Source organism: Eschrichtius robustus, chromosome 13 (assembly GCF_028021215.1).
Source record: "Eschrichtius robustus isolate mEscRob2 chromosome 13, mEscRob2.pri, whole genome shotgun sequence".
In the NCBI taxonomy this organism is placed as follows: domain Eukaryota; kingdom Metazoa; phylum Chordata; class Mammalia; order Artiodactyla; family Eschrichtiidae; genus Eschrichtius; species Eschrichtius robustus.
Genome location: NC_090836.1, coordinates 102,650,473 through 102,677,029, shown reverse-complemented (window position 1 = coordinate 102,677,029; position 26,557 = coordinate 102,650,473). Strand labels below are relative to the sequence as shown.

Sequence of the window (26,557 nt, the reverse complement as noted above, 5' to 3'; positions counted from 1 at the left end):
GTCCCGGGGTCGCCGCTCAGTGCTGGCGGGGCCATGACCTCCCTCAAGTTAACACACACACACAGAGGCAGAGGTTACCACGTGTAGGGCCAGGGACCTGCCTGGGGTTGCCCCAAGGGAGAGAGGCCCCACTCCAGCCCCTCACGGCTGGAGGATCTGGCATCTCCCCACACCCACTGCCTGCTTCAAGCCAGACTGACTCTGGGCTCTTGCTCCTCTGTTCCCTTTGCCTAGAGCAGAGATCAGTGAACTTCTGGCCCACCACTTGTGTTTGCAAATAAAGTTTTATTGGTACGTGGCCCCGCTTATTCATTTACTATGGTCCATGGCTGCTTGTGCGTTACAAGGGCAGAGTTGAATAGTCGCAAAAGAGATGTAGCTGGCAAAGCCTAAAATATTTACTATGTGGCTTTTAGAAAAAAAGTTTGCCAACCTCTGACCTAGAAGTCTCTCCTCATTTTTGTTTACTGCTAATTCTTAGCAGGGCAGGAGGGGTGAGCAGCCGAGAATATCCGTTAGCCTCTCACCCCGAGTCTCATCCCTGCAGCCCCCCACACGCCTGGCCTGGCTGCCACCTGTTCACTTGCTCACCTCTGCTCAGTGTGGTTTCTTACGTCCTAGAGACACTCCCTGAAGGCAGGAACCATGTTATTGCTACATACCTGGGGCGGCGGGTGCTTTATAAGTGCTTAGTGGAATAATACTGCAAGGCTGGCCAGGCCCTGGTTTTGTGTCCACAATACTGTCCACTAACATAGATATGAATACTTACTATTCAGCCGTTTAGGAGTGACCAGGGACAGCACTAGCCACGAATGATAATAACAATGATACAAGCAGTCTCCATATCACAAGTGTGTCATCACGCTGGGCACCATGACAAACCCTTGACAGGCTTCATCTTGATTCACCCTCACGACCCCCTACAAGGTGGGTCCTACTATCCCCCTTTTACAGATGAGGACACTGAGGCCCAGAAACGCTGAGTTACTCCTTCAAGGCCGTAAATGTGACAGAGCGGGGATGCGAACCCAGGCCCGAGGGACCACCATGCATGAATCTTGCCCCTTGCCATTACATGCGTGTGTTGGGTCTGGTTTTTGGGGACAAATCCCAGAATCTCAGGAGAAGCCTCGGACCCAGGAGTCCATCACACTGTCCATGCTCCAGGTTGCGAATTACACACTGGGGTGCATCCTGGCATATCTGACTTTTGTGATCATCCTTCTTAATCCAGAAGTTTAAGACCTGCCATGTCTTGAGTGTGGCTCTACAGGTTGTCCCTGGGCACTGCGCTGCAAAGAAGGGAGCTCGACGGGCAATGTGAGGGATTGCCGAGGGGGGTCAGAAGCTCTCAATTTCTGCTGACCTCATCACCTAATTCCCGTAGAAGATGTGACATCCACTGAGCACCTACTATGTGCCAGGCCTTCTCCTCATTTCAGTCCATCCCATCAGAGGGGGTCAGTGTTATCTGACAACCCCAAGACTCTTGACACTAATGACTTGGTCCAACCCGCCCCCCAACCCAGAGACCTGACCAAACTTTAGCGCAAGACCATGACCCTTGAAATGCCTGCCTGGGAAAGCTTGATGCTGCCAAAGAATTTCCTGTGTATTCCAGCCAACACCAGAATACAGGCCCTGACCTCCCTTTTTCTTAGAAGCATTTACTTTAGAAAACCTGCAGATGTAAATCCTTTCTGTCCCTTTGAGATGTATCTTCTGCAACCCAGGTCCTTTTAAGGTGGGAACCAGGCCTTTGAAATGCGGTCATCAAGGGGAGGCCCCACCCGCACCTTATCTCCCAGACTCTGCAGGAGGCTCAGAGCCAGTGAGAAGACACAGCTGGCCTAATCCCACTGACCAGCGCCCTTAACATCCTTCAGAACTATTCCTTAGCAGGCCCCAGCATTTAAAAAACCCACACTTTTTTTTTGGTGGAGTTGAGACCAATTTACGCTGAAGTCTCTCTCCCCTACTGCAGTAGTCTAGATAAAATCTGTCTTACCACTTTTAACAAGTGTCCAGCTTTTGTTTCTCTCTGGCATAAACAACCCCATTTCCCCTGTGAGGACAATGAGGCAGGTGAGGTCAGCCACTCCCCAGGGTCATGTGAGTAAGCAGTGGGTCAGACGCCCCCAAACCCCACACTCTCAGCCACCTCCCACACGGCTTCTGCAGCCAACTTGTCCATCCCCACATGTGCACAGGTGTTATCACCCCCTCCAGGGCCCAGGAGAAGCTGGGGAGGGCAGTCATCTCTAACAAGCAAGCTTTTAGAGGTCTTTCCCCTGCTAATACGTTGTTTGATATGCTCTAGGGCACAAATGTGAGTCGGTCCCATGCGGAGCTGCAGGGAGACTGGTGGTTTCCCCAGGAGGTGGGCAGCTTGGGGGAAGGGGCGTGGATGCAGTCACAGAGCTCCTGACCCTGCCCCGCCCTGCCCTCACCTTCACAGGACCGGCCATCAGAGGAGAGCCGGAAGCCCATGGTGCAGCTGCAGTAGTAGGAGCCAGGCGTGTTCTCGCACTTGTGGCCACACAGGCGCCCGGGGTAGCGCCGGCACTCGTTAATGTCTGAAACAGAGCAGGCGGTGGCTCAGGCAGCGTCCTCCCTGGGCAGTGCTGCCCGTGGTGGCAGCTCACGACCTTTGTCCCCCACTTCCCCTGGCCTCCTCTCCAAGAGAAAGAACAGTGACTTGTCCCAAACACACGGCAAGTCAGCGGGGGAGCTGGGACGGCCCCGGCCTGTCTGCCCTGTGCTCCTTCCATGACAGCACGCCTGGGCACGTTCCCACCCGCCAGTCCTCCACCCCAGAGCCCGAGAGAGTGCCCTCCAGGATCTGACAAAGGTGCTGTGGGGCTGGGCGGGGCAGGTGCCAGGCTCCCCTGAGCACCCTGGTTTGGGGATGGCTGGCATCCACCAGCAGGATCTGTCCTAGCCCCTGGTGTTCGGGCCACCATGCCGTCTTGGGTTCTCACTGCCCTGGGCGAGCACACAGCTCTGGGCCCTGCAGCCCTGCAGGTCAGCAGGAATCTCTGGGAAATCACTAAGACTTTGGGGCATTTGTAGAGCTGGCTGGAGCCTCATAAACACTCAGAGGTCCTAGGGCAAGCAGAGCACCTGTTCTACAGGTAAGGAACCTGGCTCACGCCCAGGAGGGCCTCCCCAGGAGCCACATGACTGGCAGCAGCAGAGCTGGAACTAGAACGGGGGGGTCTCCCGATCGGGGTCTCTTCTCTGGGACTGCCTGCACTTGGGATTTTCAGAGGTGAGGAGTAGAACACGGTCACTCCAGGGTGCCCCAGGCTGGGTTCTCCTTGATGTCATCTGGCCGGGCCCCCTGCAGGGACACCCACGTACCCATACACGTTCTGCTGATGCCGTCGAAGTAGTAGCCGGCCTTGCACTCACAGCGGAAACTTCCAGGGGAGTTCACACAGAGATGCCCCGGCCCACAGGGCTCAGAGGGAGGCGAGCACTCATCCACATCTTGCAAAAGAGAAAGACACGGTGAAAAACCTTTAGTGTGTCGGGGGTTTTTTTGCCCTAAGATGATCAGAAAGGAAGGCCAGGAAGGAGCCAACTAAAACATAATTGACAAAGCGGCATCGTTTAATTCTTAACCCGTTCTCATAGAGCACCTACTATGTGCCAACTCCATGCTGGCGAGATAGCTGACCCAGATGCAGCCTCTACCCTCGGGGGACTCCTGCTCCTGTGGGCCAGCAGTGACCCTGGTTAAGGCAGGAAGTGCCCAGTGACTGGGGAGGGGCTGAGGAAGTGCTCTGGGCGTTACAGGGAGGAGACTCCTCTGTGTGGCAGGGATCTGGGCAGGCTGGGCGCACAATGCCTTTGCCTGAATCCACAGGAATGTAGGTGAAGAGGGAAGCATGTAAGAGCAAAAACCACACAGAGAGGAAAGGGCAGGGCCTGTTGCGGGAGCAGCAAGACCTATTTCACCTGGATCATAAAGTTTGTGAGGTTGGGGCCAACTCAGGAGGACTGACTTGTAAGCATCTGTCCTCTGTCTGCCGCCAATAGGGAGCCATCACCGACGGGGGCTGTGAGCAGGGAGGCGCGAGAGAGCTTTCAGCTCAGGATGAACCGGACAGACTGAAGGGGCAAAGCTGGCGGCAGTGGGTGGGTTGGCATTCTACTGCAATGGTCCAGGCAATAGCCAGTAAAGACCTATGCTTGGAGATCAGCAATGGGATGGACGGACAGGTGCAAACAGCTTCCTTTGGGGATCTGCTCTCTCCGTCCAGGGAAGGGAGAGTTGTGCTGGGAGCAGACCAAAAGTCCATTTCAAATAGGTTTTCTTTTTTTTAATACCAACCAACACAGCGGGTCCCCTCCTCATTGAGATGATAGCCACGGCCACAGTTGGGCACGTTCTTCTGGCATGTGTAGGAGCCCTCCGTGTTGATGCATGTCTGCCCGACAGGGCATGGGGCACTGATACTCAAACACTCATTGATATCTACAGGGGGAAAGATGGAGACAACGGGGTTAAACCCGGAGGGCTTCCCAAAACCCAACCCCTGGATCTCCAGAGAAATCCCATTTCCCTCCTCTTTATAAAACCACAAATGCAGTCACGACGATGCCCTCGCCCTGGACCACACAGCAGCCTCTCAACTGGCTCCCAGGTTTCAGCAGCATACCACACCGTAACGACCCCTCCCCGGTCCATCTTCCTGCCCCTAAACCCCCAACACTTCCATCTTCCACCGCACCGAATCCGAAGCTGCCTGCCTGCGAGTCCCACACGGTGAACTTGGCAATTCAGGTGCCGTCCTGTGTCCACATACTCCACACGGTTAGTGAGCGTCTCCCCTGAGCTGAGGAGCGGCGGAGGGACACTGAGGTGGTCGCCCCCTCGGTGCCGGCACTCGTGCTCTGGGCTCCTCCAGTGACTGGCTGGCCCCCGTCCCCCCACTCCCCGGCCTCACTCGGGTCCGTCTCTCCTGCAGCCCAGGCTCCAGCCCTAGCCTCCAGTGGCCACTCATATCCCACCTCTTGTGCCACAGGGCACACAGTTCCTCCCTGGGAAGCCAGCGCCCCTGTCTGCCTGGTGAACACGCCTTTCGTACAGCTTGAGCACGACCTTCTCCCACATCCCCACCCCCATTCCGGGCTCCACCACAGGCCCCCGGGGAAGGGCTGCTCTAAGCTCTCCGCACAGTGGCTCCCTCCCCGACTGGACACGCCTCTGATGGGGGACCATGGGGCGTGCATTCCCCTTTGATGAACACACGCCCGGCGAGTGTGAACCAGTAAACCACGGAGAACTGGGTTACACATCCGTTCACTGCTCACACTCAGATTCAGTGCCAAACCGCACAGATTGAACCTCCTACCAGGAGTATTCTCCCGAAAGAACCTCAGGTTTCAAGAATCACTTATAAACATCTAGGGGGGCCAAGAGAAGGGGGTGATGGTAGAGGACCAGCTGTACTTCTCCCCTCGCAGCCAAGCCCCACCCTCCTCGGACAAATGGGCAGCCCGACTCCCTCCCCATCCTGGTGTCGGCCTTTGCCCTGCCGGTCTTGCAGTGCAGGACTTTACAGTTTACAAAAGCTTTCACCTCCAGTACTGCCCTGCAAGTTAGGCAGGACGGGGATTATTATCTGCATTTTATAAACAGGAAACTCCCCGAGCCCCAGGCTGGGACCCACTCAGGTCTAGAATCAGCGTCTCCCGCCTCCCGGCCAGGACGAGGGCCCCTAAATCTGGCGTGGGTGAACCACAACCCGCCGGCCAAATCCCACCCACTGCCTGTTTTTGTAAATTCAGTTCTACTGGAGCACAGCCAGGCCCATTCCTTTATGTATTGTCCACGGCTGCTTCCATGTGGCTGTGACAGAGACCCTACGGTCGACGAGGTTGATATTTACTCTCTAGCCCTTCTCAGAAAAAGCGTGGCCCTGTGTCAAGAATTAATTCAGTGTTTAGAACCTTTACCGCTGCCTTCCCCCAAGGCTCGTTCGCTACTATCGGATCCACAGTTCCCAAACCCTGTGCCGTGGAACACTGGTACCCCTTGAGATGTCACGTGCTCCACGGAGAGGGGAGCCCCCCAGCCTGTGAGCTCCACGCGGTAAGGAGCCGGTGATCAATGAGTAAATGAATGAATGGCAGAGTGAACAAACAGAACAAATAAATAGAAAAGGTCCAAGGAGTTTGGGAATGCATTGTACAATCTCTCCTCTTTGGGGCTCATATGGGAAAAGCCTGGGTGATCCCAGCTGTCAAGGGCCCCGCTCACTTGGTTTAACCCAATGACCACAGAACCCAGGACCCCCGAACATCCCGAGACCGGAGGGGATCAGTGTGTGGGAAGCCCTGTGCCAGCCTCTTCTCTCATCCTCACTAAAGCAGAAAGGAAGATGGGCCAGGGGAGGGAATTAGAAGAAGAAGTAGAAGAAGAAGAAAGAAAACCTAGAGAAGATATGATAGTCGCAAGGCCCTTGGTGACCAAACCTCAAGGTCCTAGAACATTCTATGTTTTGTAACAGGGAAAGAGGCTTCTACTTTGTAAGACCCTTTCCTGCCCTTTGCGCTCGTCCCCCGGGTAGAGCCCTGCAGCTACAGGGCCGCCTGCTGCGTGGCCGGAGGGGAAACAGACAGGCTCCCGGGGCCCCAGGGCTGGTTCCAGCAGCTCCACGAAGATGGTTCCGGCTACACACGAGGTCATCAGAGCTTCCCCCCAGAGACCACACTGTCCTGTGGGAGTGAGGGTGCCGTCCATGGAGCTATACAAGCAGAGGACCTAGGGCGCACACGGGGCGAGGATGGGGGCCACCGTCCTCACCCTGAAACTATCCTGACACTCTCCTTCTATTTTGACACACTTTCTCCTTGTGAAGATTTATTTTGGACGACGCAGTCATTTTTTTTAAAAGATGACATAAAGGTACTGACATGAAATGATGTCAAAATACATTAGTAAGTTAAAAAAAGCAAGTGGCAGAACGGTCTGGTCCCACTTTTAATCAAAAAAACAAAAAGTCTAGGGCACACAGACACTGCCAAGCAGGGTAGAAACTTTCCCTTTCTGCACTTGGTTTTTGCTTTCTTTTTTGCAAATAAAGATGGACATAACTTTTGAAATAAAAAAGATAATTTTTAAAAAGAAAGACTCCTGAACTTGGTTGTGGCACTTGATTGTGAACTAGGCTGTGAACTTGATTGTGGGCACACAAAAAGCAGGACTGCCCCACCCTCCCAGAGTGCTGAGACGAGGGGCGCCTCTAGGACCTCTGAAGACCCAAGTTCGGGCGTGGGTGCTGGGCTGCGGCCAGTCCTGGGCCCCCGGGCTCCTGCTCTGGAGCCTCTCCCTGTAGAACTGCACCCCTGCAATCGGGGGTGGGGGGTGGGTGGGAACCGAGGCTAAGTCGAGACTTGCAAAGGTTCCTTCTTTGCGGAAATCGGGCTGATTTTGCCATGAGTCAGGGTTTCCATCCCCAGCAGATGCCATCCTCCGCGGAGCCCCCTGCAAGCGTGCTGCAAGTCTAGGCAGGCCCCTCCTCCCTCCTGGCCCTGGGAGAGCTGTCAGCCTCCGGCTCACCGGCCTCCTTCTGGGAGCGAGCGAGGACAGCCCCCCTGCTGGCAGGAGGCTGGCAAGGGGCCAATGCAGCCAAGCTGAGGCCCCCCGCGGCTCAGATGCCTGCCTCCCCTTGAAAGGGGAGCTTTAGGAACAAAGACTGGGGTTGGCTTCAGACGAGGCCCCTGTCCTAAGGAGTTGATGTTCTATTTGTCTTTAGATATCCTGGGATGGTAATAAAAGCGGGAAGGACTTTCAGTCCAAACTGCCGTTTCAAATCAAAGATCAATACAGATTTATCTGCAAGAGGGTGAGGCAGAAGTAAGAAATTCTCGGCCCCTTGCTCGTGGCGGTACCAGCCTTTCCAGGGGGGTGACGGGGCAGCCCCAGGAAGAGTGGGTTCTGACTAGTGGCGCCTGCAGCGCAGAACAAGGGAGACGACTCTCTGACCTCAAAGGGAGGACCCAGAAGCTACTGCTGAGCAGAGGGCAAGGGCAGCCCGGCAGATCTGGACTCAAACGCCAACAGCCTACAGTGATCTGGCCAGATGGCTAGTCTTGGGCGACTGCAGGAGAAAGCAGGGGCCACCTCCTGTCTGCAGAACAGGTCACTCTGGCCACTACTCCCGCACTTGCCCCTGCCCCACGCTGCCTCTGCAACTTAAGCAGTCTCACCCAGACCTCCTCTTTTTACTAAATTCCATGGGATTTGCTTTCATTTCACATTGATCTTCCTCTGATATCAACACAGTATTTTGTCATTTTAACCATTTTTAAGTGTACAGGTGAGTGGCATCAAGCACATTCACAATGTTGTGCGACCATCAGCACTGTCCAGCCACAGACCCCTTTCATCATCCCAAGCAGAATTCCACCTGTTAAGCCATAACTCCCCACCCCTGTCTCCCAGCCCCTGGCAACCACCATTCTACTCTCTTGTCTCTATGAACTTGACTCCTAACACAGAGTTATCTTCTAAAACCATTTTTTAATACACAGGGCACTTCACAACCACCTTGTTTAATCCTTGCCTCAAGCCTACAAGCCAGATATGATGATTATTCCCATTTTATAGAGGAGGAAGTTGAGGCTCCGAGGAAGTAAATGACCTTAGGTCACTCAGTTCAACACCAGGTGTCTCTGACCTCAAAACACAAGCGCTTTCATCTAAACCAGAGATTGCTAAACTATAGCCCTGGGGCCAAACCCAGCTGCCGCCTGTGTTTGTAAATAAAGTTTTATTGGGACACAGACCCACCCACTTGTTCACACAGCCATGGCTACTTTCCAGCTCCAACCGCAGAGCTAAGTAGTTGCAGCGGAGACCACACAGCCCACAATGAATAACTTATTATCCAGTCCTTTATAGAAAAAGCTTGCTGACCTCCGTTCTATACACTATGCAGTGCCCCATCACTGGACGGTTCCCCCGCCTGGCGGACCCGTTAGCCCTGGCGGCAGCGTCTTACCAATACAGTTGCCTAGAGCATCTTGTATAAAGCCGCTCTTGCACTGTAGCTTGGGTCTGCAGCGGAAGGATCCCAGAGTATTCTGACAGATAAAATCGGGGAGGCAGTTATGAATACCACTCTCACACTCGTCAATATCTGGTACATCATAAAAAAAGGAAATTGTTAGCAAGAGTCCTGCCAGAAGCATCTTTCAACACTTTAAAATCACAAGAATTTTTTTTTTTTTTTAATGCTCATTACTCAGACTATAACCCAAAACATTCCAATAGAGAGGTCACATTCAAAAAGGGACTTAGCCAAACGGTGCTCGTGTTTCTAAAGATTCAAAACTCTGACTTTTTCCCCAAGGTTCTTATGATGCAAATTTTCTGTTATGTAATAAATAACCCAGGCATTTTCCTGGCAATATGTGGTTTGGTTTGGTTTGGTTTTCATTTCAGGCATGTTTAGTTTAGATTATAAAGCGATGATGATCTTAAGTGGCAGTAAACACTGTCCCTATAAACTTATTCACTCTGCAGTCCTCGCAATATTCCAAATATTAACAATGGTGATTGTCGTGACTGGATGTGTTGGCTGCCCTCCCCTTGAAGTTCATGGCGTCAAATGTTCAAAAGTGTATACTCAGCTGGCTGGGCCCCTGGGTTCTCGAGGTCCACACCGCCCAGGGAGTCTGCAGGGGTTGGGAGGACTGAGCTCATCCAAAGGCCCTCATAATTCAAACGACGTTTTTACACAAGTGGTCTTGTCGTTCTGAAGGGCTGGAAACCCTCAGCAGAAAACTATGTTCTAACAGATCCTCATCAAAGGCTTATCTGCCAAATAACATCTATGGTTTGGCGGGGGAAAGCCAGCAGCCAGAAATGTCATGTTTTTTTATGCAGCGGAAGGGAATATGCTTTGAACTTCAAGGAAGCCTGGAATCAGATGGAAGGCAGCTGTTGTGCAAAAAAACAGCTTGGGGGTGGGGGGGACTAGAGAGCACATGTGGGCACCTGAAATTCATCTCTGGTCTTGTTTTTAAATGAGCGTGTTCTAAGCCTTTTCAGAAATCCAAACTCTCCACTGTCATTAACTCAGCATTACGGTAAAGGAGGTAAATCTTCACTAATCACAGGGTTGGCCAGTGCCCCAGGCAGCCAAAGGGGGGACACAGCACCACGGAGCCCAGACCCCAGGGAGCCCAGTGCCACTTCCCCATCGCATCACATGTACTTCTGGGGCGTGAGGTTTTGAGACCCGGAGCTTATCCTACCTTTGCAATCATTGTCCTCTGTGAGCTCATAGCCAGTCCCACAGCTGCTGTCACGCTGGCAGCGGAAAGAGCCCACTGTATTGATGCAGGATTCTCCAAGCCGGCAGTTTTGGCCGCCCATGATACATTCATTGATATCTAGGAGAGACACAGGTGACGCAGGAGTAACCAGCAAGAACAACCGATCCGCACGCTCTATCAGAAGGAACGTACCAGAAGCCACGGTGGGATCGATTCCCCGCATCCACCAAGTTCCCCGGGCATGTGCGTATTCGGGCCGTGCACCGGAATTGAGCCCTGGGCACTCACCATCAGAGCAAAAGCAAAAGCAACGGGTTCTCTGCCCTGCTGATCTATTTCAGATCTACTGCTCTTTCTGAGCATCTGCTAAGCAAGCACCAGGCCCTGAACTGGAGTCATGTGAGCCTAGAGAACCCCCTATTTGGGGATATCACCTCCCTCCATCTCCCCCATCTCACAGATGAGAGGCCAAGAGAGGCTGAGGGACGTGCCCAGGGCCATTCAGCAGATCCTGGATTCAGAGCCCGGTCAGACCCCAAACCCCACCCCTTTTCACAGCACGATGTTTACATCCTCCTGGAGGACAGCCGTGGCTGGAAGCCAGGCGCTGCAAACTCCAGGAAATGCTGGAAAGCCGGTCCTGGACTGTTCTTCAACTATGAATGGGGCCCCAAGTTGTGCAAAGCGGGCCCTGCCTGGCTGTCAAGCAGAGGCAGAGGCTCCCAGGGCAGGACGACGTTTACCTTCACAGGAGACGCCATCAGGCAGCAGCTGGTAGCCCACAAAGCAGGAGCAGACGACCTCCTCCCCCGTGTCTCGGCACTGCTGTTTGCAGGGCCCGCCGCCTGGAGTCAGAGCAAACGTGAGTGGAGGCCACGTGCACCCCGGAGACCTCCTGGTTTTTTCCAGGTGTTTGGATGGGGTCAGAGAAAGCGCCCTCAGGGTAGGCTGACACAGAAGGGCAGGCTCCCCAGGCTGGAGCCCACTGCAGCCTTCACAGCGCCCTCCCTTCCCATGGGAGACCCCCCCAGGGACTGCGGCTTCAGGTCCCAGCCCTGATCTGACAGATCGGGGGGTGTGCGGGGCCCCGACACCCCATTTCCACCGCCACTGCCTCAGCTCCGGCCGCCCGCTCACCTGGCTCTCTGAGCATCCCTGGTACCACCCCTCCAACCATGCTTCCTGCAGGGCAGCCAGCGTGATGCTCAAAGAGCAAATCCCATGGGGACAAAACCTCTACCAGGCAAAGATTCCAGGAAATAGAATTCTGACTGCTGCCCAGGGCCTGCAGGGCCCTGCCCACTTCTGCAGCCTCTTCCTTTCTCCCTGCACCCCACCCCATGGCCCACCAGTGCCCAGCTGCTGCGGGTCTACAAGTCCCCGCTCCCACTGCCACAAACCCCCTGCCAATGTCATCTCCCTGGCTAACCCATCCTCACCCATTGCAAACCAGCTATCCCCTCCCCCAGGAAGACCCTCGCATGCCCCCCAGAGAGGATTACGAGTCTTTCTGGGGTTCTCTGCCCTCCCTTCCGCCTACCCCCAGCCCTCTGTGCCGAGTGTCACTGTGCACCCACCACATCATTTTGTGATTAAACTGGCTCCCTAATGAAAGCCCAACCACAAGGCAAGCCACTGAATGTACTCGGGGAGCAGACTTGCCAGTCCAGACATGCGGGAATGTTCCATAAAGAGAAATAAAGTCTTAGCATATGGAAAACAAAGGTGCAAGGCCCTAGTGACTTTTTTTTTTTTAAGATTTTTTTTTTTTGATGTGGACCATTTTTAAAGTTTAAAAAAAAAAAAAAAAAAATATATATATATATATATATATATATTTATTTATTTATTTGGTTGTGCCGGGTCTTACTTGTGGCAGGTGGGCTCCTTAGTTGCGGCATGAGAACTCTTAGTTGCGGCATGCATGTGGGATCTAGTTCCCTGACCAGGGATTGAACCCGGGCCCCCTGCCTCACTGGGAGCACGGAGTCTTAACCACTGCACCACCAGGGAAGTCCCAAGGCCCTACTGACTAAATTTGCAAACACCTCTCTTATGAGACAAATGACTATTACAGATGGTACAGCTGGAGCTCCAGCCACAAAATGAAGTATCACTCACCCCCGTCCCCTAAGGGGCTCCCAGCCTTGGGGGTCACCGTTCACAGAGTCTGTGGGCTGTGGTGGGAGAGCTTTGCCCACCAGCTCCTCAAGAGGCCCCTTCTCTACAAGCCCACCCTCTCCCTTGCTCGCCCATCAGACCCCAGCTAGGAGGAGAGGAAGGGAAGGAGCCCGGGAGTGTGGACAACAGGGACTTAGAGCTGACTCCCAGCCAAAGGGCTGCGGTCAAGCTCAAGCTCCCAGCGAGATTAGCACTGACTTTCCCTCGGGCTTCATTAACCACCAGCTAGCCCTGGGGAGGGCCAGTCTCACCTCGGCAGCGGTCATTCAGGTAGGGGTCCTCTTGTCCCTCCTCGATCTCAGAGACCTTAGCTGAGGGGGGAGAGGCAAACACAGGTTCGTCCACACGCAGTGCCCACGTTAACGCAGAGGCGACACAGAGCATCTTCTCTTCTTGTAAATATCAGGCAGTAATGCCTGTTGGTACATCTTATAAAAAGCTCGGTATTCATTTTATCCTTTTTAAAAACAGAGTCACACTTATAAATGTAGCTAAATCTCTAAATGATCTATTATAACAGAAACAGCACTGGCACAAGGGTCTGTCTGTAGTCATCAACTTAATGCTGAGTGTGGTTACATTGTCCACATTACTCAAATATTTTTGCAAATGCAGTCACGGCCCTACTATAAACTAAGTCGCATCTTCCAAACTGAAAGCAATGCACCTGGTAAAAGCTTATGGTTACAGGTTGAATTGTGTCCCCCCGCCGCCAAAACCCCAGAAGATGTTGCAGTCCTAACCCCCAGTACCTGGAAATGTGACCTTAGTTTGGAGAAGGGTCATTGCAGACAATCAAGTTAAGATGAGGTCATTAGCGTGGACCCTAATCCAATGATGAGTGTCCTTACAAAAAGGGGAAATTGGGACTCAGTGACAGATATGCAGAGGAAAAGCAGTGTGAAGAAACAGGGAGAAGACAGCCATCTACAAGCCAAGGCATACCTGATGCTCCCAGAAGCTGGGAAAGAAGCCTGGAGCAGATGCCCCCAGAGGCCTCAGAAGCAGCCGGCCCTGCCGACACCTTGGTCTCGGACTTCTGGCCTCCAGACTGTGAGACAACACATTTCTGTGGTTTAAGCTCCCCAGTCTGTGGGGCTTTATTACAGCAGCCCCAGGAAATGAATTCACTTATTTTATACACTTTGCCTGCAAAGTTCAATGTAGTGCCGGGCATCAACAGTCACTCACTCAATTCATTCAACAAAGGTATCTGAGTATCTGCTCTGAGGGTCAAGCACTCAGCACGGACAAGGCCCCTCCTCTCAATAATTAAGATTCAACAGGGCAATAGGGTAGAGAGGGACCCAGTGGGAGACCTGGGCCCTCATTTTAAAAGGTTGTATTCCATTGGCAATTCTGGCATAGAAGAAATGGATTAGTCCTTTTAACCTGGGTGGGTAGACCCAAGAATTCCTAGAATACTTGAAAAACCAAGTGCTCTGCTGATGAAGACCTTCTGCAAGATGGAATGACAATGATCACAATTCAATCACAATCCAACAGCCATTACATTACAACGCTGGGTGGGAAAGCATAAGTCAAAGGTATCCCCAGCACAGCCACACCTACACAAGAGAAGCCAAGACAGACAGAAAAAAGACTGGAAGGAAACGTGACCTAATGGAAACCACACTAATCTCCGTGTTGATTTCCTCTTCCTTCTACCTTCCCGTGTCTTCTAAAATGCCTACAGTGAGCGCATCATACACACACACTGGAAAAGCAGACATCAGTAGAAAGACACATATTAGTAATTCTGCTGTAAGTTTCAGCATAACATAATTTATAGACACTACCTATGCATAAGGCGTTATGTTTTAGGGGTTATTAAGATATGGTAAGGGTTCCTAAATAATTCAAAGAACTTTTCAGCTAGGGAGGAACTAAGTCAGAGACCCTTAGGGTGTGAGTCATCTCTAGGTTAGGAGGCTGGGAGCACCTTTGCTCAGAATGTTTAATGTGGGTGCAACTAGAGATGATCATACTAAGTGAAGTAAGTCAGAAAGAGAAAGACAAATACCACATGATATCACTTATATGTGAAATTTAAAATATGGCACAAATGAACCTATCTATGAAACAGACACAGACTCTCGGACATAGAGAACAGACTTGTGGTTGCCAAGGGGGAGGGGGGTGGGGGAGGGATGGAGTGGGAGTCTGGGGTTAGCAGATGTAAGCTATTATATAGAGAATGAATAAACAACAAGGTCCTACTGTAGAGCACAGGGAACTATATTCAATATCCTGGGATAAACCATAATGGAAAAGAATATGAAAAAGAATGTGTGTGTGTGTGTGTGTGTGTGTGTGTGTGTGTGTATATATATATATATGTATAACTGAATCACTTTTCTGTGCAGCAGAAATTAACACAACATTGTAAATCAACTATACTTCAATTTTTTAAAAAGAGAGAAAAAAAGAAAAAAAAAGAATGTTTAATTTGGGGACTCTTCATTCACTTGGTGCATTCCATCCCAGCAAAGCCCAAGTCCCTGCCATGTGCCAGGCACAGGCCAGGGTGTCCAGACCCCATCCTCCGAAGGACTCATGGTAACAAGGCCAGGAGGACTCATGAGAAACTATTTATCACTCAGGTGATGAGGTCATCAAGATTTCCACAGCATTTTTCAGGAGCCAGCAAGCCTGGCAAAGAATGCTAGAAAAGGAATCTTGAACCAAGCTTCCACAGCCTCAGTCTCCCAATCTGTAGAATGGACATAACCAAGATACGCCCTAGCACAGTTCGTCCCAAAGGAACAGGGTTCTTTCCCCCATCTTAGACCAATACTTTGATCATTTATAATACAGATTATTAGAAAAACTAAGATAAGAAAACAGACATGTAAGTCCCAATTTTATATTTAAACAGACATGTTACTCTATCAAATGCTTATAGAAGTTTCTAAAAGCTTACTCCCAATTTCTGTACTTATTTTGTTGCAGGCCAGCACTGGTCTGTGGGCCCCCTAAGGTAGCACACAGTAGGCCCACAATAAATGTCAGTGGAAGAGAGGAAGGCAGGTCTGTGTCTGGGTGAGGAGGAAACACAGGGAAGTCCTCATAGAGACATTGAGGAAAGTCTGAGGCAAGAAACGAAGCAGATAAAAGACAAGGGAGAAATAAGACATCTGGAGCAACAGAAAAGCTCAGAGATCATTAATGAAACAAGACATAAATCAACAAAAGTCCTCCCTGGAGACACAGGAGAAATTCTCCACCAGTATGAAGAATTTGAGTTTGTTTAAAGTCAAAATGTCATCCATGATTTCAAAAGTCAAGGAAGGAGCCAGAACGTGGTTCCAATCCCCCTTTATGACTAAAATATCTGAAATCAGCCCCATGGCGGCCATGGGGCCCTGGACTTGAGAAATCAAAACAAAGAATGAAAGACTGGTCGTTTGACCGAGGACCCCAAAGCCACATGAATGGATGGCCTGACTTAGGGACCACTGGTCTGTGAGCTCGTCCTTCCGAGCCCCTTCCTGCCCCTTTCCCATTTTTAACAGAGGGCAGACGGAGCTCAGAGTGAGAAGGCAAAGGTCCCAGTCACGCAGCAAGCTTGGGGCAGAGCAGATGCTTGAAATTTTCCAGGGCTCTTTCCATTATGGCACAGGAAACCATTGCATAAGTGGAAGAGATGATTAGACAACCAAGAAGCTTCCTGAACCATGTAACTGAATCATGAAGCCCCAAGGTTTCAGGATTTATGTGGCTTCAGACAAATGGAGGGTGGAGACTGAACGGGTGGACACACAGCTGGGAGCCCTCTTGAGGCTACTCTTGGGGTCATTCGCCCCTTTGCTGAATAAATATCTAGTGTTTGAATGCTCACAGCCTGCTATTAATGAGTGGTGCCCCTGCTATTAACGAGTGGTGCTCCCTGCCTCAGCTCCAGATGGAGAGATGGCACTGGCCAGGCGTCGGAAGGCCAGTGCTCTCCCTCCTCTGTACGTCAGCCATGTGATCGTTTTTTTTTTTTTAATAATTGTGATTTTTTTTTTAAAGATTTTTTTTTTTTGATGTGGACCATTCTTAAAGTCTCCATCGAATTTGTTACACTATTGCTTCTGTTTTATGTTTTGGTTTTTTGGCCCCGAGGCATGTGGGATCTTAGCTCCCTGACCAGGGATCGAACCTGCACCCCCTGCATTGGAAGGTGAAGTCTTAACCATTGGACCACCAGGGAAGTCCCCTGGCCACGTGATCTTGAGTGCCAGGTCCTCATCTGTGAAACAAGAGCACGGCCAGCCACCCACGCTGCCCAAGGTGGTTGGAGAGACGGGACAAACTGTGATGGCAAACACTTTATACCTCTTCTCCCATTTAGTCCCAGCAACCTGAGTTAGTAGGACTCTAATTATCCCCTTTTCACAGATGAGGGAACTGAGGCCTGGATACACCAGTTTGCCCCCCAAATACATGTCAGGACAGGGACATGAACACAGATTTGTCAGATCCCAGATCCCAAGTCCTCAGTTTCACTCCAGGACGGTGACAAATGTGAAACTGCTCTGACAACTAGAACCAGTCTGTGTTGAGTTAAGGCAATGGTAAATGTGCGTGCCCACATCGCCTGTGATGGTCAATTTTATGTGTCAACTTGGTTGGGCCACGGTACCCAGATATTTAGTCCAGCACTAGTCTGGATATGGCTGTGACGGTATTTTTTAGATGAGATTGACATTGAAATCAGCAGACTTTGAGTAAGGCAGATTGCCCTCCATCATGTGGGTGGGCCTCGTCCAATCAGGTGAAGGCCTTAAGAGAAAGACTGACCTCCCCCAAGTAAGAAGGAGCCCTGCTAGCAGATGGCCTTTGGACTCGAGCTGCAACATCAGCTCTCCCCTGGGTCCCTGGCCTGTGGGCCCACCCTGCAGATTTCAGATCTGGCAGCCCTCACAACTGTGTGAACCAATTTCTTAAAATGTCTCTCTCTCTCCAAGTCCTATTGGTTCTGTTTCTCTGGATGACCTTAACTAATTGCACTGCCCAAGAGGGAAGAAAGGGGGGAATTACCTGCTTCCTGAAGGTCCCCAACATCCCCCGGGGCAAAGTCTGCTGTCTCCTGGCCCTTGACGCAGCATGCCCGGAAGACCAGCCCACACTGGTAGCCGACCATGAGGCTGTACTCGCAGCTCTGGCCCTGGGCCTGGGCCGCCCTTCCCAGCAGGCAGCAATGGCAGCACCTCTGCAAACACAGGAGGAGACTCCCGTTGGGGAAGCCAGACACAGGACACAGCAGATCCCCACGGACCCCTCAGCCCCCCTGTGTTAATGCTCCCTGGACGGTGATGACATGTGCCTGACTTGGGCCGCATCTTCTACATGTTGGCAGGAAACAGCAAAGCAAGCCGAGCCCGAAGCCTGCTGCCCCCAAATCTCGCAGGTCCTAATTTTGAAAGGAACCTTAAAGGGCCTTATCCCAGCATGTGCTCCACGATACCTGACTGCCCCCCAATATCCCTGCCGGCCCAGCTTCCGCCTCCAGGAAGAGGGAGTTAGGAGAGGGCCTTCTGGGGCTCACATAAGAGCTCCCTAAGGGTCCATGACTTCTGCATGGTCTGAGATTTCTCTACCACGCCTGGAAGGATGAATATGCACCTTGCCTCTTCCCGCACCGAGTGAGGGTGGTTCAGGCAGCAGGAAGGGAACCTCAAGCCTGGTCATCAAGTGAGGAACAGAGTTGCTGCCTGTCCCCTGGACCCCAGGGAGTCCAAAAGCCACAGCTGAATCCCAGGGACAACATTCACCCTGGCACATGAAAAGCCCCATTTCAGTCCTTATCATGCTAAAAAAAGCATAGAGCTTTCCAAAAGGCGCATAGCAGGAGCAGAGGAGGGGTGGCTTTGCCTGAGTTTCATAAAGGTTGACGGGTCCCCAGCCTCTGCTGCCGGAAGGAGCAGGAACCTCAGTTACCTCCTCCACCTTTAGGTCATGAGCCCCCTTCCCGGAAACACAGACCACGCATCTGCCACAGCAATCTGTTTCCATGCCCCTTAGAAAGTTCCATGCCTTTCTCTCAAGTCGGGGGACACTGGCGGAAGTGTCTGCGGGGCAGACAGCGTCTGCAGAGCCCCAACCCTTCCTGGGAGGCAGTCACTAAACACATGAGGTCCTGGCTCCCGGGCCCCCTTGACCAGACCACCCCACCCTCGCCCCGCCCCAGCTCTCTCACACCAGAAGCCTCCTCCCAGGAAAGCCCACAGAGGCTGAGGGTGGGCAGAGGGGCTCTGGACCCCCAGCTCCTCTACGTGGAATCTCCCTCCACATTCCGACCTGCGTGGAAAGGGAATCCCCAGAAAGGAACCCACACACCCCCCCTCGGGATCCAGACTTCATTCCAATGCTTGCTCCTTGAAATTACTTCATGGCCTTCCTAACTGGGAACGGGGGCATCTTTCTCCCAGGGAATTCATTTTTGTCACCTGGCACCTCCAACAGAAACCCAGATGACCAGGTTAATTAACTTTCCAAACTTGAGCTCCTTCTGGTCGGGCAGTTTTTCTCCCTCAGTAGGTGGCAAGAGAGGGACAGCCCAGTGTATTTACAGTCTTCAGACCTGGGAACGCTCTCAGTAACCTTTCCACATCCGTGCAAAGATGCAGGCCTTCCACAGTGACAGAGGTCCTGAGTGACCTGGCCTGGACTTGGAGTCCCAGGCTGGATTACGTCATTCATTCATAGCCAACCTTTGGGCAGGGTTCCCTCTGGGCCAGATGGACCACATTCCCAGCCCTGCCTCACCAGATCCCTCCCTTGCTGGTCCTGAAAGGACCCCTGCTGAGAGGCCACTTTGGAGTGTGGGCCTCTCTGAACCTCAGTTTCCTCTTCTAGGGCAGTTACGGAGGTCATGTGTTATCAGAGGCGTTGGTGGGGGCCCATTCTGAGCTCTGACTAGTTCGGGAGAGGAGGGAAGCTGGAGGGCCTCCGGAGTGGGGTGGGGAATGCCTATCTGAATTGAGAAGAGGGTTCAGAAGTCCCTGAGCCCAGATAACCCCTGCTCTGACCTCTGCGTTCCTGTCTGAAGCCCCAGGACTGGCAGTCTTCAGGGCAAGGCTGGGTCACTCCATCCCTGCTTCCCCGGTGTTGGACAGGGCCCGGGGTGTTGTCCAGGGTTTACTGAATAAACTGGAGGAGGTGGGGAGACTTGAGTGTCCCTCCTCCCCCCCTGAGTTGAGCACAATGCGCTGCTCATAAGGAAAGGCATCTGAGGTCGGGGGTGCAGGGAGGAGAGCGCCCCAGGCCTCCTGCTGAAGGAGTGGCTGCTGAGCTGGGAGGGGCCCAGGTCCTCACCTTCACGAACATGGCCTCGAGGCTGGCGTTGTCACCATGCGGCACGGCGCAGCTGTCCTGCTCGTTGGCCAGGTTGATGCCCGTGGCACAGTGCAGCTCCTCTAGCTGGCTGTGGCAGCACTGCTCCTGGACCATCCTGTGGGCAGAGGGGGCAGGCTGGCCCAAGGGCTCTGTGGGGCGGGGGGCCCACCAGGCGGTACTCAGGGCCTGGAAGCAGTAGCCCCTCGGGGATGGGAGCTCTGTCATCTTTGGGTGTCCCCCCTTCCCCATCCCCTCCACTCATCCACAGACACACAGAGACACACACACAACGCCTGCATACGGAAGGTGCTCAACAGTGTTGAATTAGAAAGACTGGATGCAGGGTGGTGTCTGGGAGTGGAGTCGAGAGACCCAGTTGTGTGGCCAGAGCCCCAGTTCACCTCTCTGACCTCTAAGCCTCAGCCACAGAAAGTTCCCACCTATTTTAAAAAACAAAAACAGCTGACTGCTGACTCTGGGCCAGACCTTCTGATCCTTTATCAAGTTGAATTCTTCCCAACACTCATCTCCAGTTTCCGGAATCAGTGGAAACAGCTCCAGAGAGGTGGAGTAGCCTGCCCAAGGCCACAGAGTGAGGGATGGTGGCAACGGTGACACCGGGCCGTGGCATCCACGTCTCCCAGCCCCGTTGGGGGCTCTGGGAGGAAGGTCCTCGGAAACCCGAGGACACACGTGCACAAAAGCTTATGTCGACAGAAGGACCATCACCTCCCAGACTTGGTCCCTCAGGCACAGCTCCAGGTGGTGAGGGAGCAGGAGGTGTGTGATCACAGCTGTGGCTCCCACCAGACCCCAAATAACCCTGGCTTTGGCCAGCGCCAACAAGGGCAGGAGGAGCCGCCAGACCTGCACCGGTCCGGAGAGGGAGGGGCCCCGCTGGGCTCCGTGTGCTGCCAGTCAGGCTGCCTCGGCCCCCAGCCAGCCCTCCCCAGCCTCCACCCTATGGGGCCAGAGCTCTGCACCCGGCTTCCCATGCACTTCTAGAACTGCCCTCAGGCTCCGGGATGGATTTGTCTGCACAGATAGACCTCCAAGATACTGCAGGTTTGGTTCCAGGCAACCACAATAAAGTTAGTCACATGAATTTTTTGGTTTCTTGGTGCATATAAAAATTATGTTCACACTGTACTGTAGTCCAGTAAGTGTACAATAGCATTATGTCTAAAAAAGCAATACATACCTTAATAAAAAAAAAAACCTTCCTTGCTAAAAAATGCTAACCATCATCTGACAACGCGGAGTTGCCACAAACCTTCAATTTGTAAAAAAAAATAAAAACATGCAACCTTCAAAGCACAATAAAATGAGATATGCCTGTACTCTGCTACCACACATCCACTCATGCTCTCAGTGGATTTGCAAATGACAGGCATTTCACTGCATTATCAGGGAGAGCAAGCAGATATGCATCCATTGATCCATTCACTCAAAGATATTTATTGGCTGAACAGAAAACAAGTGGTGTGGAAAAATGGGACCCCTCATGCACTGTGGGTGGGAAGGTAAAATGGTGCAGTATGGCAGGTCCTCCAAACATTTTAAATAGAGTGACCATAGGATCCAGCCATCCCACTTCCGCGCATAAACCCAAAAGAATCGAAAGCAGTGACTCACACAGATACTTGCACACCCACATTCCCAGCAGCATGATTCATAATCCCCAAAAGACGGGAGCAACCCAAGTGTCCATCAAGGAATAGATGAGATAAATGCGGTCTGTACATATGGTGGACTTGGATTCGGCCTTAACAAGGAAGGAAACCTTGACACATGTTACAACACAGATAAACCTTGAGGACAGTAAGCTAAGTGAAATAAGCCAGACACAAAAGGATGAATACTGTGACTCCCCTTTTATGAGGGACCCAGCGGAGTCAAATTCATAAAGACGGAAAATAGAAGGGGTGGGCTCGGGAAGGGGGGGTAACAAGGAGGTTTTGTTTCATGGGTACGAGTTTCACTAGGAAGATGAAAAAGTTCTGGAGATGGATAGTGGTGATGGTGATAGAGTGATGTGAATATACTGAACTGTACACCTAAACATGGTTACGATGGTACAATTTGTGTTATGTATATTTTACTGCAATTTAAAAAAAAAATGTGGCTGTGGCCCTACTGTGTGCCAGGCCTGTACAGAGGCTTCAGGGACGGGGAGAGGGATGGCCTGGTGGGGAAGCTCAGCCTCCCACACCCAGGGGGCTTCTGGGGCAGCAGTTACTAAGCTCTACCCTGGTGGGGCTGGGCTGGTGCTAGGCGTCCAGAGAGCTGCTCTCCCTTGCTGCCCTTCAACTTGGACAAGCATTCACCTGGCTGCCTTGCTCGCCTCCTTCAGGTCCTGGCTCAGACGTCTGTTCTCAGCGAGGCATTCCCAGACAGCTCTATTTAAAATTGTAAACCTGCCCTGATCAGGAGACCCTGCCTCCTGTCCCTGGGTTTTCCTTTCCCACGACACCTCATGCCTTCTTACAAACCATAGACTTTACCATGTCGTCGTCATCTGTATCCTCCGTAGAAGAGATTTTGCCTATTTTGTTCACTGATTTATCTCCGTCTTGTCCAGAATGCCCTCAATACGATTTGTGAAATAAATAAACGAAGGGGTTCAGAGAGTGACGGGTAGACTGAAAAACAGCATCTGAGGATCTGCTTTGGGTTTTGGCTCCGTGTGTATCCAAATTCCTCCGAGAGACTCGTGGGCTTAATTCAACCCAAGGTTTGAAGCAAATTTCTATTTGGGTCCTAAGGCATATTGGCCCTTGGTCAAGGCCAGAATGCAGGGCAATGCATGAGTTGAGGAAACGCCAGCTGCCGTCTCCCGATCGCCCCCAAACGTGCCATGTGTTAGAGGCTCAGGCAGAGGCTGAACGTGCCCAGCTGGAGTCCATGTGTGCAGAGAGGGGCCGGCCCCTCTGCGGTCCTTGCCAATCCCCTCGTCTGCCAGTGGCACCAACCCCGGGCTTCTTGGGCCCCACAGAACCCTCAGTGCCGTCCTCCCTCAACTCTACCCTGGAGGCTCGGCCTGGGGCTCGCCCACCTGCGTGATCCCATTCTCCTCATCCTGAGCTTAGAACAGCCCTGAGGATCAATAAAGATTTGCCGAATGAATGAGAACTTAAAACTGGAGATCCCAGCAGAATACCACTTCAAAAGAAGAAAAATGATACCCGAACTACTGAGTTACCAAGTGGCCGGTGGTCTCTGTTTCCTTTTTTTTTTTTTTTTAAACATTTCTTTTTATTTTTTTTGAAGTATCTTGTTAATTTCTTTTTTTTTTTAATGAGCTTATTTTATTATTTTATTTTATTTATTTATTTATTATTTTTGGCTGTGTTGGGTCTTCGTTTCTGTGCGAGGGCTTTCTCTAGTTGCGGCAAGCGGGGGCCACTCTTCATCGCGGTGCGCAGGCCTCTCACCACCGCGGCCTCACTTGTTGCGGAGCACAGGCTCCAGACGCGCAGGCTCAGTAGTTGTGGCTCACGGGCCCAGCTGCTCCGCAGCATGTTGGATCTTCCCAGACCAGGGCCCGAACCCGTGTCCCCTGCATTGGCAGGCAGACTCCCAACCACTGCGCCACCAGGGAAGCCCTCAGAGGACCCTCTTAAAGCAGATTGGATTTCTGACCTGCTCTCTCCCTTCTCTGCCTTCATTAAAAACGATACCCCTGAACTTGTTAGAAAATCCCTGCTATCAGCATCGCTGTGCTGCTTGTCACTCCCCACTGCACACGGCCCCGCTCATCCTAGCACCGCGGCTCTGACTTGGGGCTCAGAGTCATCAGTCGTGTGCCGTCCCCATCCTCTGGGCGAGGAGAGCATGGAGGGCTGGGGCGGGGGGGGGGCGGTTCTTGTTCTCCTGAGCACCCCCTATGGTGGCACCCAGTGCTGCCCCTGGAATTAAAGCCCAGTTGTGTTCTTAGATGAGCTGCATCTGACTTTGAGCCCAAGACCCCAGGCTTGGCCTCTGACCTCTGCAGATGGTATGGGGTTCAGACCCCGACATTAAGTGACAAAGAGGAAAAGGGTGCAGGGCAGGCTGGAGGGGCAGCAGGCAGCACCTGAGGAAACAGGACCGGGGTGCGGTCAGAGCCCAGCAGCCCAGCAGCTAACTCACTAAGAGGCCTTGGACACAGACACAGCCCCTGCCCGTGCGTTCAGGGACAAGTCCACTGGCCTCCCTGGGCCTCGGGGAAACAAAAGGCCAATCGCTGGCAGTCAGCGTCCTGGGAGTTGAATAACGCGTCTTGAGGACCCTGTCATATGGAAACTCGCACTATCCAGCCAGAGTTCCCTTGGGTCCCACGTGATGAAGTGAGTGGGCCCCACTGGAAACATGTCGGGGGTCAGGGGGAACCTGGACTTGCACCCATATCTGCCCCCAAGAGAGAAGACCTTCCCTCTCGGCCATTCAGGTGATATGACTTACATTTCAGGAAATCTCTGAATGCGTGTTTGAAATTTACCCCTGCCCAAAATGTAGATCATGAACCGTAATCTTGATGTTCCAACTACCTGGTCTTTTGTTGCAAAAACTCCTATATATCCTGGCTCCCCCCTTGCCTCTTTGGAACAGTTTTCTCAGCGTTATCTGAGATGCTGTGTCCCAGGCTTGAAGTCCTCAGAAAGTCCACCAAATAAAACATAACTCTCAAAAAAAAAAAAAAAAAGTAGATCATAACACGAATGCCTGCTGCATAGCCAAGAAGGTAGTTTCTCTAGAGTCTGGAGCCCACTGGGGATTCAAGATACCTCCAAAACTCAGTCAAGACTTTGGTGAGTAGAAGTCAGTAACAAATCCAGTTGTGACTAAAATCCAAACTCACAAGTAGGGCCCAGAGGCCACTGAGTCGCTGACCTCAGTTCCTCCTTCTGTCCGTTGAGCGGTCAGCTGGCTGATGCCTCACTTTGTAAGCCTTTGATTTACAAACAGGGCTCCCCGTTTTGGGTTGAATTGTATCCCCGCCTCCCACAATTCTATGTTGAAGTTCTAACCCCAGGACTTCCAAATGTGACTTATTTGGAGATTGGGTCTTTAAAGAGGTAATTAAGGTTAAATGGTTATTAAAGAGGTAATTAAGGTTAGGGTGGCCCTAGTGCAATCTGCCTGGCATCCTTATAGGATAAGAGATTAGGACACAGACACACAGAGAGGGGAGACCACGAGAGGACATAGGGAGAAGCTGGCATCCCCAGGCCAGGAGAGACGCCTCAGGAGGAACCAGCCCCGTTGAGACCTTGATCTCAGACTTCTGTCCGCCAGGCTGTGAGACAGTAAATGTCTGTGGTTTAAGCCGCCCGGGCAGAGGTATCTGTGCCGGCGGCCCGAGCAGACACATACAGTCCCACAGCCTGGCCTGGTGGCCCCGGCTGCTTCCCTCGCCTCGGTCATTATCACAACCCTGAAAGGAAGCTATCGCTGTCCTCCTTTTACATTTGGGGAAACTGAGGTTCCAAGTCGGCTCAAGTCACACAGCCTGAAAGCTGGCCCAGGTGGGTCCCCGGGGCCCGGCTGCCTCTCAGAGCCCAGTCTGCAAACAGAACGCTTGGCGCTCACCACCCAGCTTCGCTCCGCGACTGCCAGCCGCCCTCTGACGTTTCTAGCTCGAAGCCATGCTCGGGAGCCAAGATCCCCGCTCTCACTCATCAGACGCGCCGTAAATGCTAACGGCATGGTCTCCCAGTCAATTCAAACAATCCGAGTGCCCTGTCTTCTCTTCCTTTGTTTGGTCTATAATGCTTTCGACTTTTCAAGAATTTCCTAAATCGAGATTTACATCCTCCGTCACTGCTGGCAGGCAGCAGTCTCTGCTCGATGCCAACACAAATGCAAAACTCCAGAGTGAGGCAGACAAGCCTCCCCTGCACATTCCTTCCACGGCAGCTCTCCACCTAGCATCCCACAGCTCCAAGCGTCCAAGCAGCTTAGACTTGGATTAGAGGCAGAGAAAATGAACGGATGTCAAGAGTAATGGAATGCGTTCATACCCTCACCTCCCCCTCAACCTCTGCTCCACAGGCAAGCAGATCTGGGTTCAAGTCCTAATGCCATCACCTACCAGCTGTGCGTACTGGGGAAAGCTCAGTTTCCTCATCTGTAAAATGGGAACAGGAACACGGTGAAATGAGATGAAGGGCAGCAAACGCCCAGCACAAAGTCTGCTTCATAAAGGCTTGCTATTATTTTTACGGTGATGATCAACGTTACATATCTTTATCATTTATTCTAAGCTTACATTCTCCCAAAACTTTGAGGGAGCTTGAGTCAATTTAGGAAGAGAGGAATAAAAATAGTTGATCCAGTTGCTGGCTACTGTATGAAGTAGACAATGGTCTGGCAGGACTTTTGCTCTGGGACTCGCTCGTCTGCGTTTTCGGGGTCTGAAGGTGGCCCATGCTTTTATCTGCAAAGGGCTTCCAGTCACACGATCTCATCCGTCCCCCACAACAACCACCCCCTTTCTGGGTGACTTGGCCACACTGCCCAGGTGCGGCAGCGAGGGCTACAAACCCACATCCTCTTGCTTGCAGCCCGGTGAAATGATGGGATGCCCGGCAATGCCAGGGTGGCACGGGAAGGGTAAGCGGAGTCCCGTACAAGGCCCGTGGGAGCACAGAGGAGGGACGCGGGGGTCACCAGCCCCCCACACCTCCCGCAGCCTGGCCCTGGGGGCCCAGCCTCTCCCGGGGGCCTGGCACCCACTGTCCCTTCGTCCTCTGCTTTTGTCTAGAAGAACACT

The 26,557-nt window shown here is 52.3% G+C and overlaps 1 protein-coding gene across 2 annotated transcripts in view; it reads right to left on the bottom strand.

Annotated features, from left to right (window-relative positions):
- Positions 1 to 26,557, bottom strand: part of FBLN1 (fibulin 1) — an 80,503-nt gene that overhangs the window by 38,959 nt on the left and 14,987 nt on the right. For both annotated transcript variants that reach the window (XM_068559863.1, XM_068559864.1), the window contains exons 3-11: positions 19,783 to 19,918; positions 17,506 to 17,677; positions 12,732 to 12,791; positions 11,043 to 11,144; positions 10,279 to 10,416; positions 9,021 to 9,158; positions 4,343 to 4,486; positions 3,367 to 3,495; positions 2,454 to 2,579 (exon numbers count right to left, since the gene is read on the bottom strand). In XM_068559863.1, the coding sequence (XP_068415964.1) occupies positions 2,454 to 2,579; positions 3,367 to 3,495; positions 4,343 to 4,486; positions 9,021 to 9,158; positions 10,279 to 10,416; positions 11,043 to 11,144; positions 12,732 to 12,791; positions 17,506 to 17,677; positions 19,783 to 19,918 (1,145 nt within the window). The remainder of the gene's footprint in view (positions 1 to 2,453; positions 2,580 to 3,366; positions 3,496 to 4,342; positions 4,487 to 9,020; positions 9,159 to 10,278; positions 10,417 to 11,042; positions 11,145 to 12,731; positions 12,792 to 17,505; positions 17,678 to 19,782; positions 19,919 to 26,557) is intronic.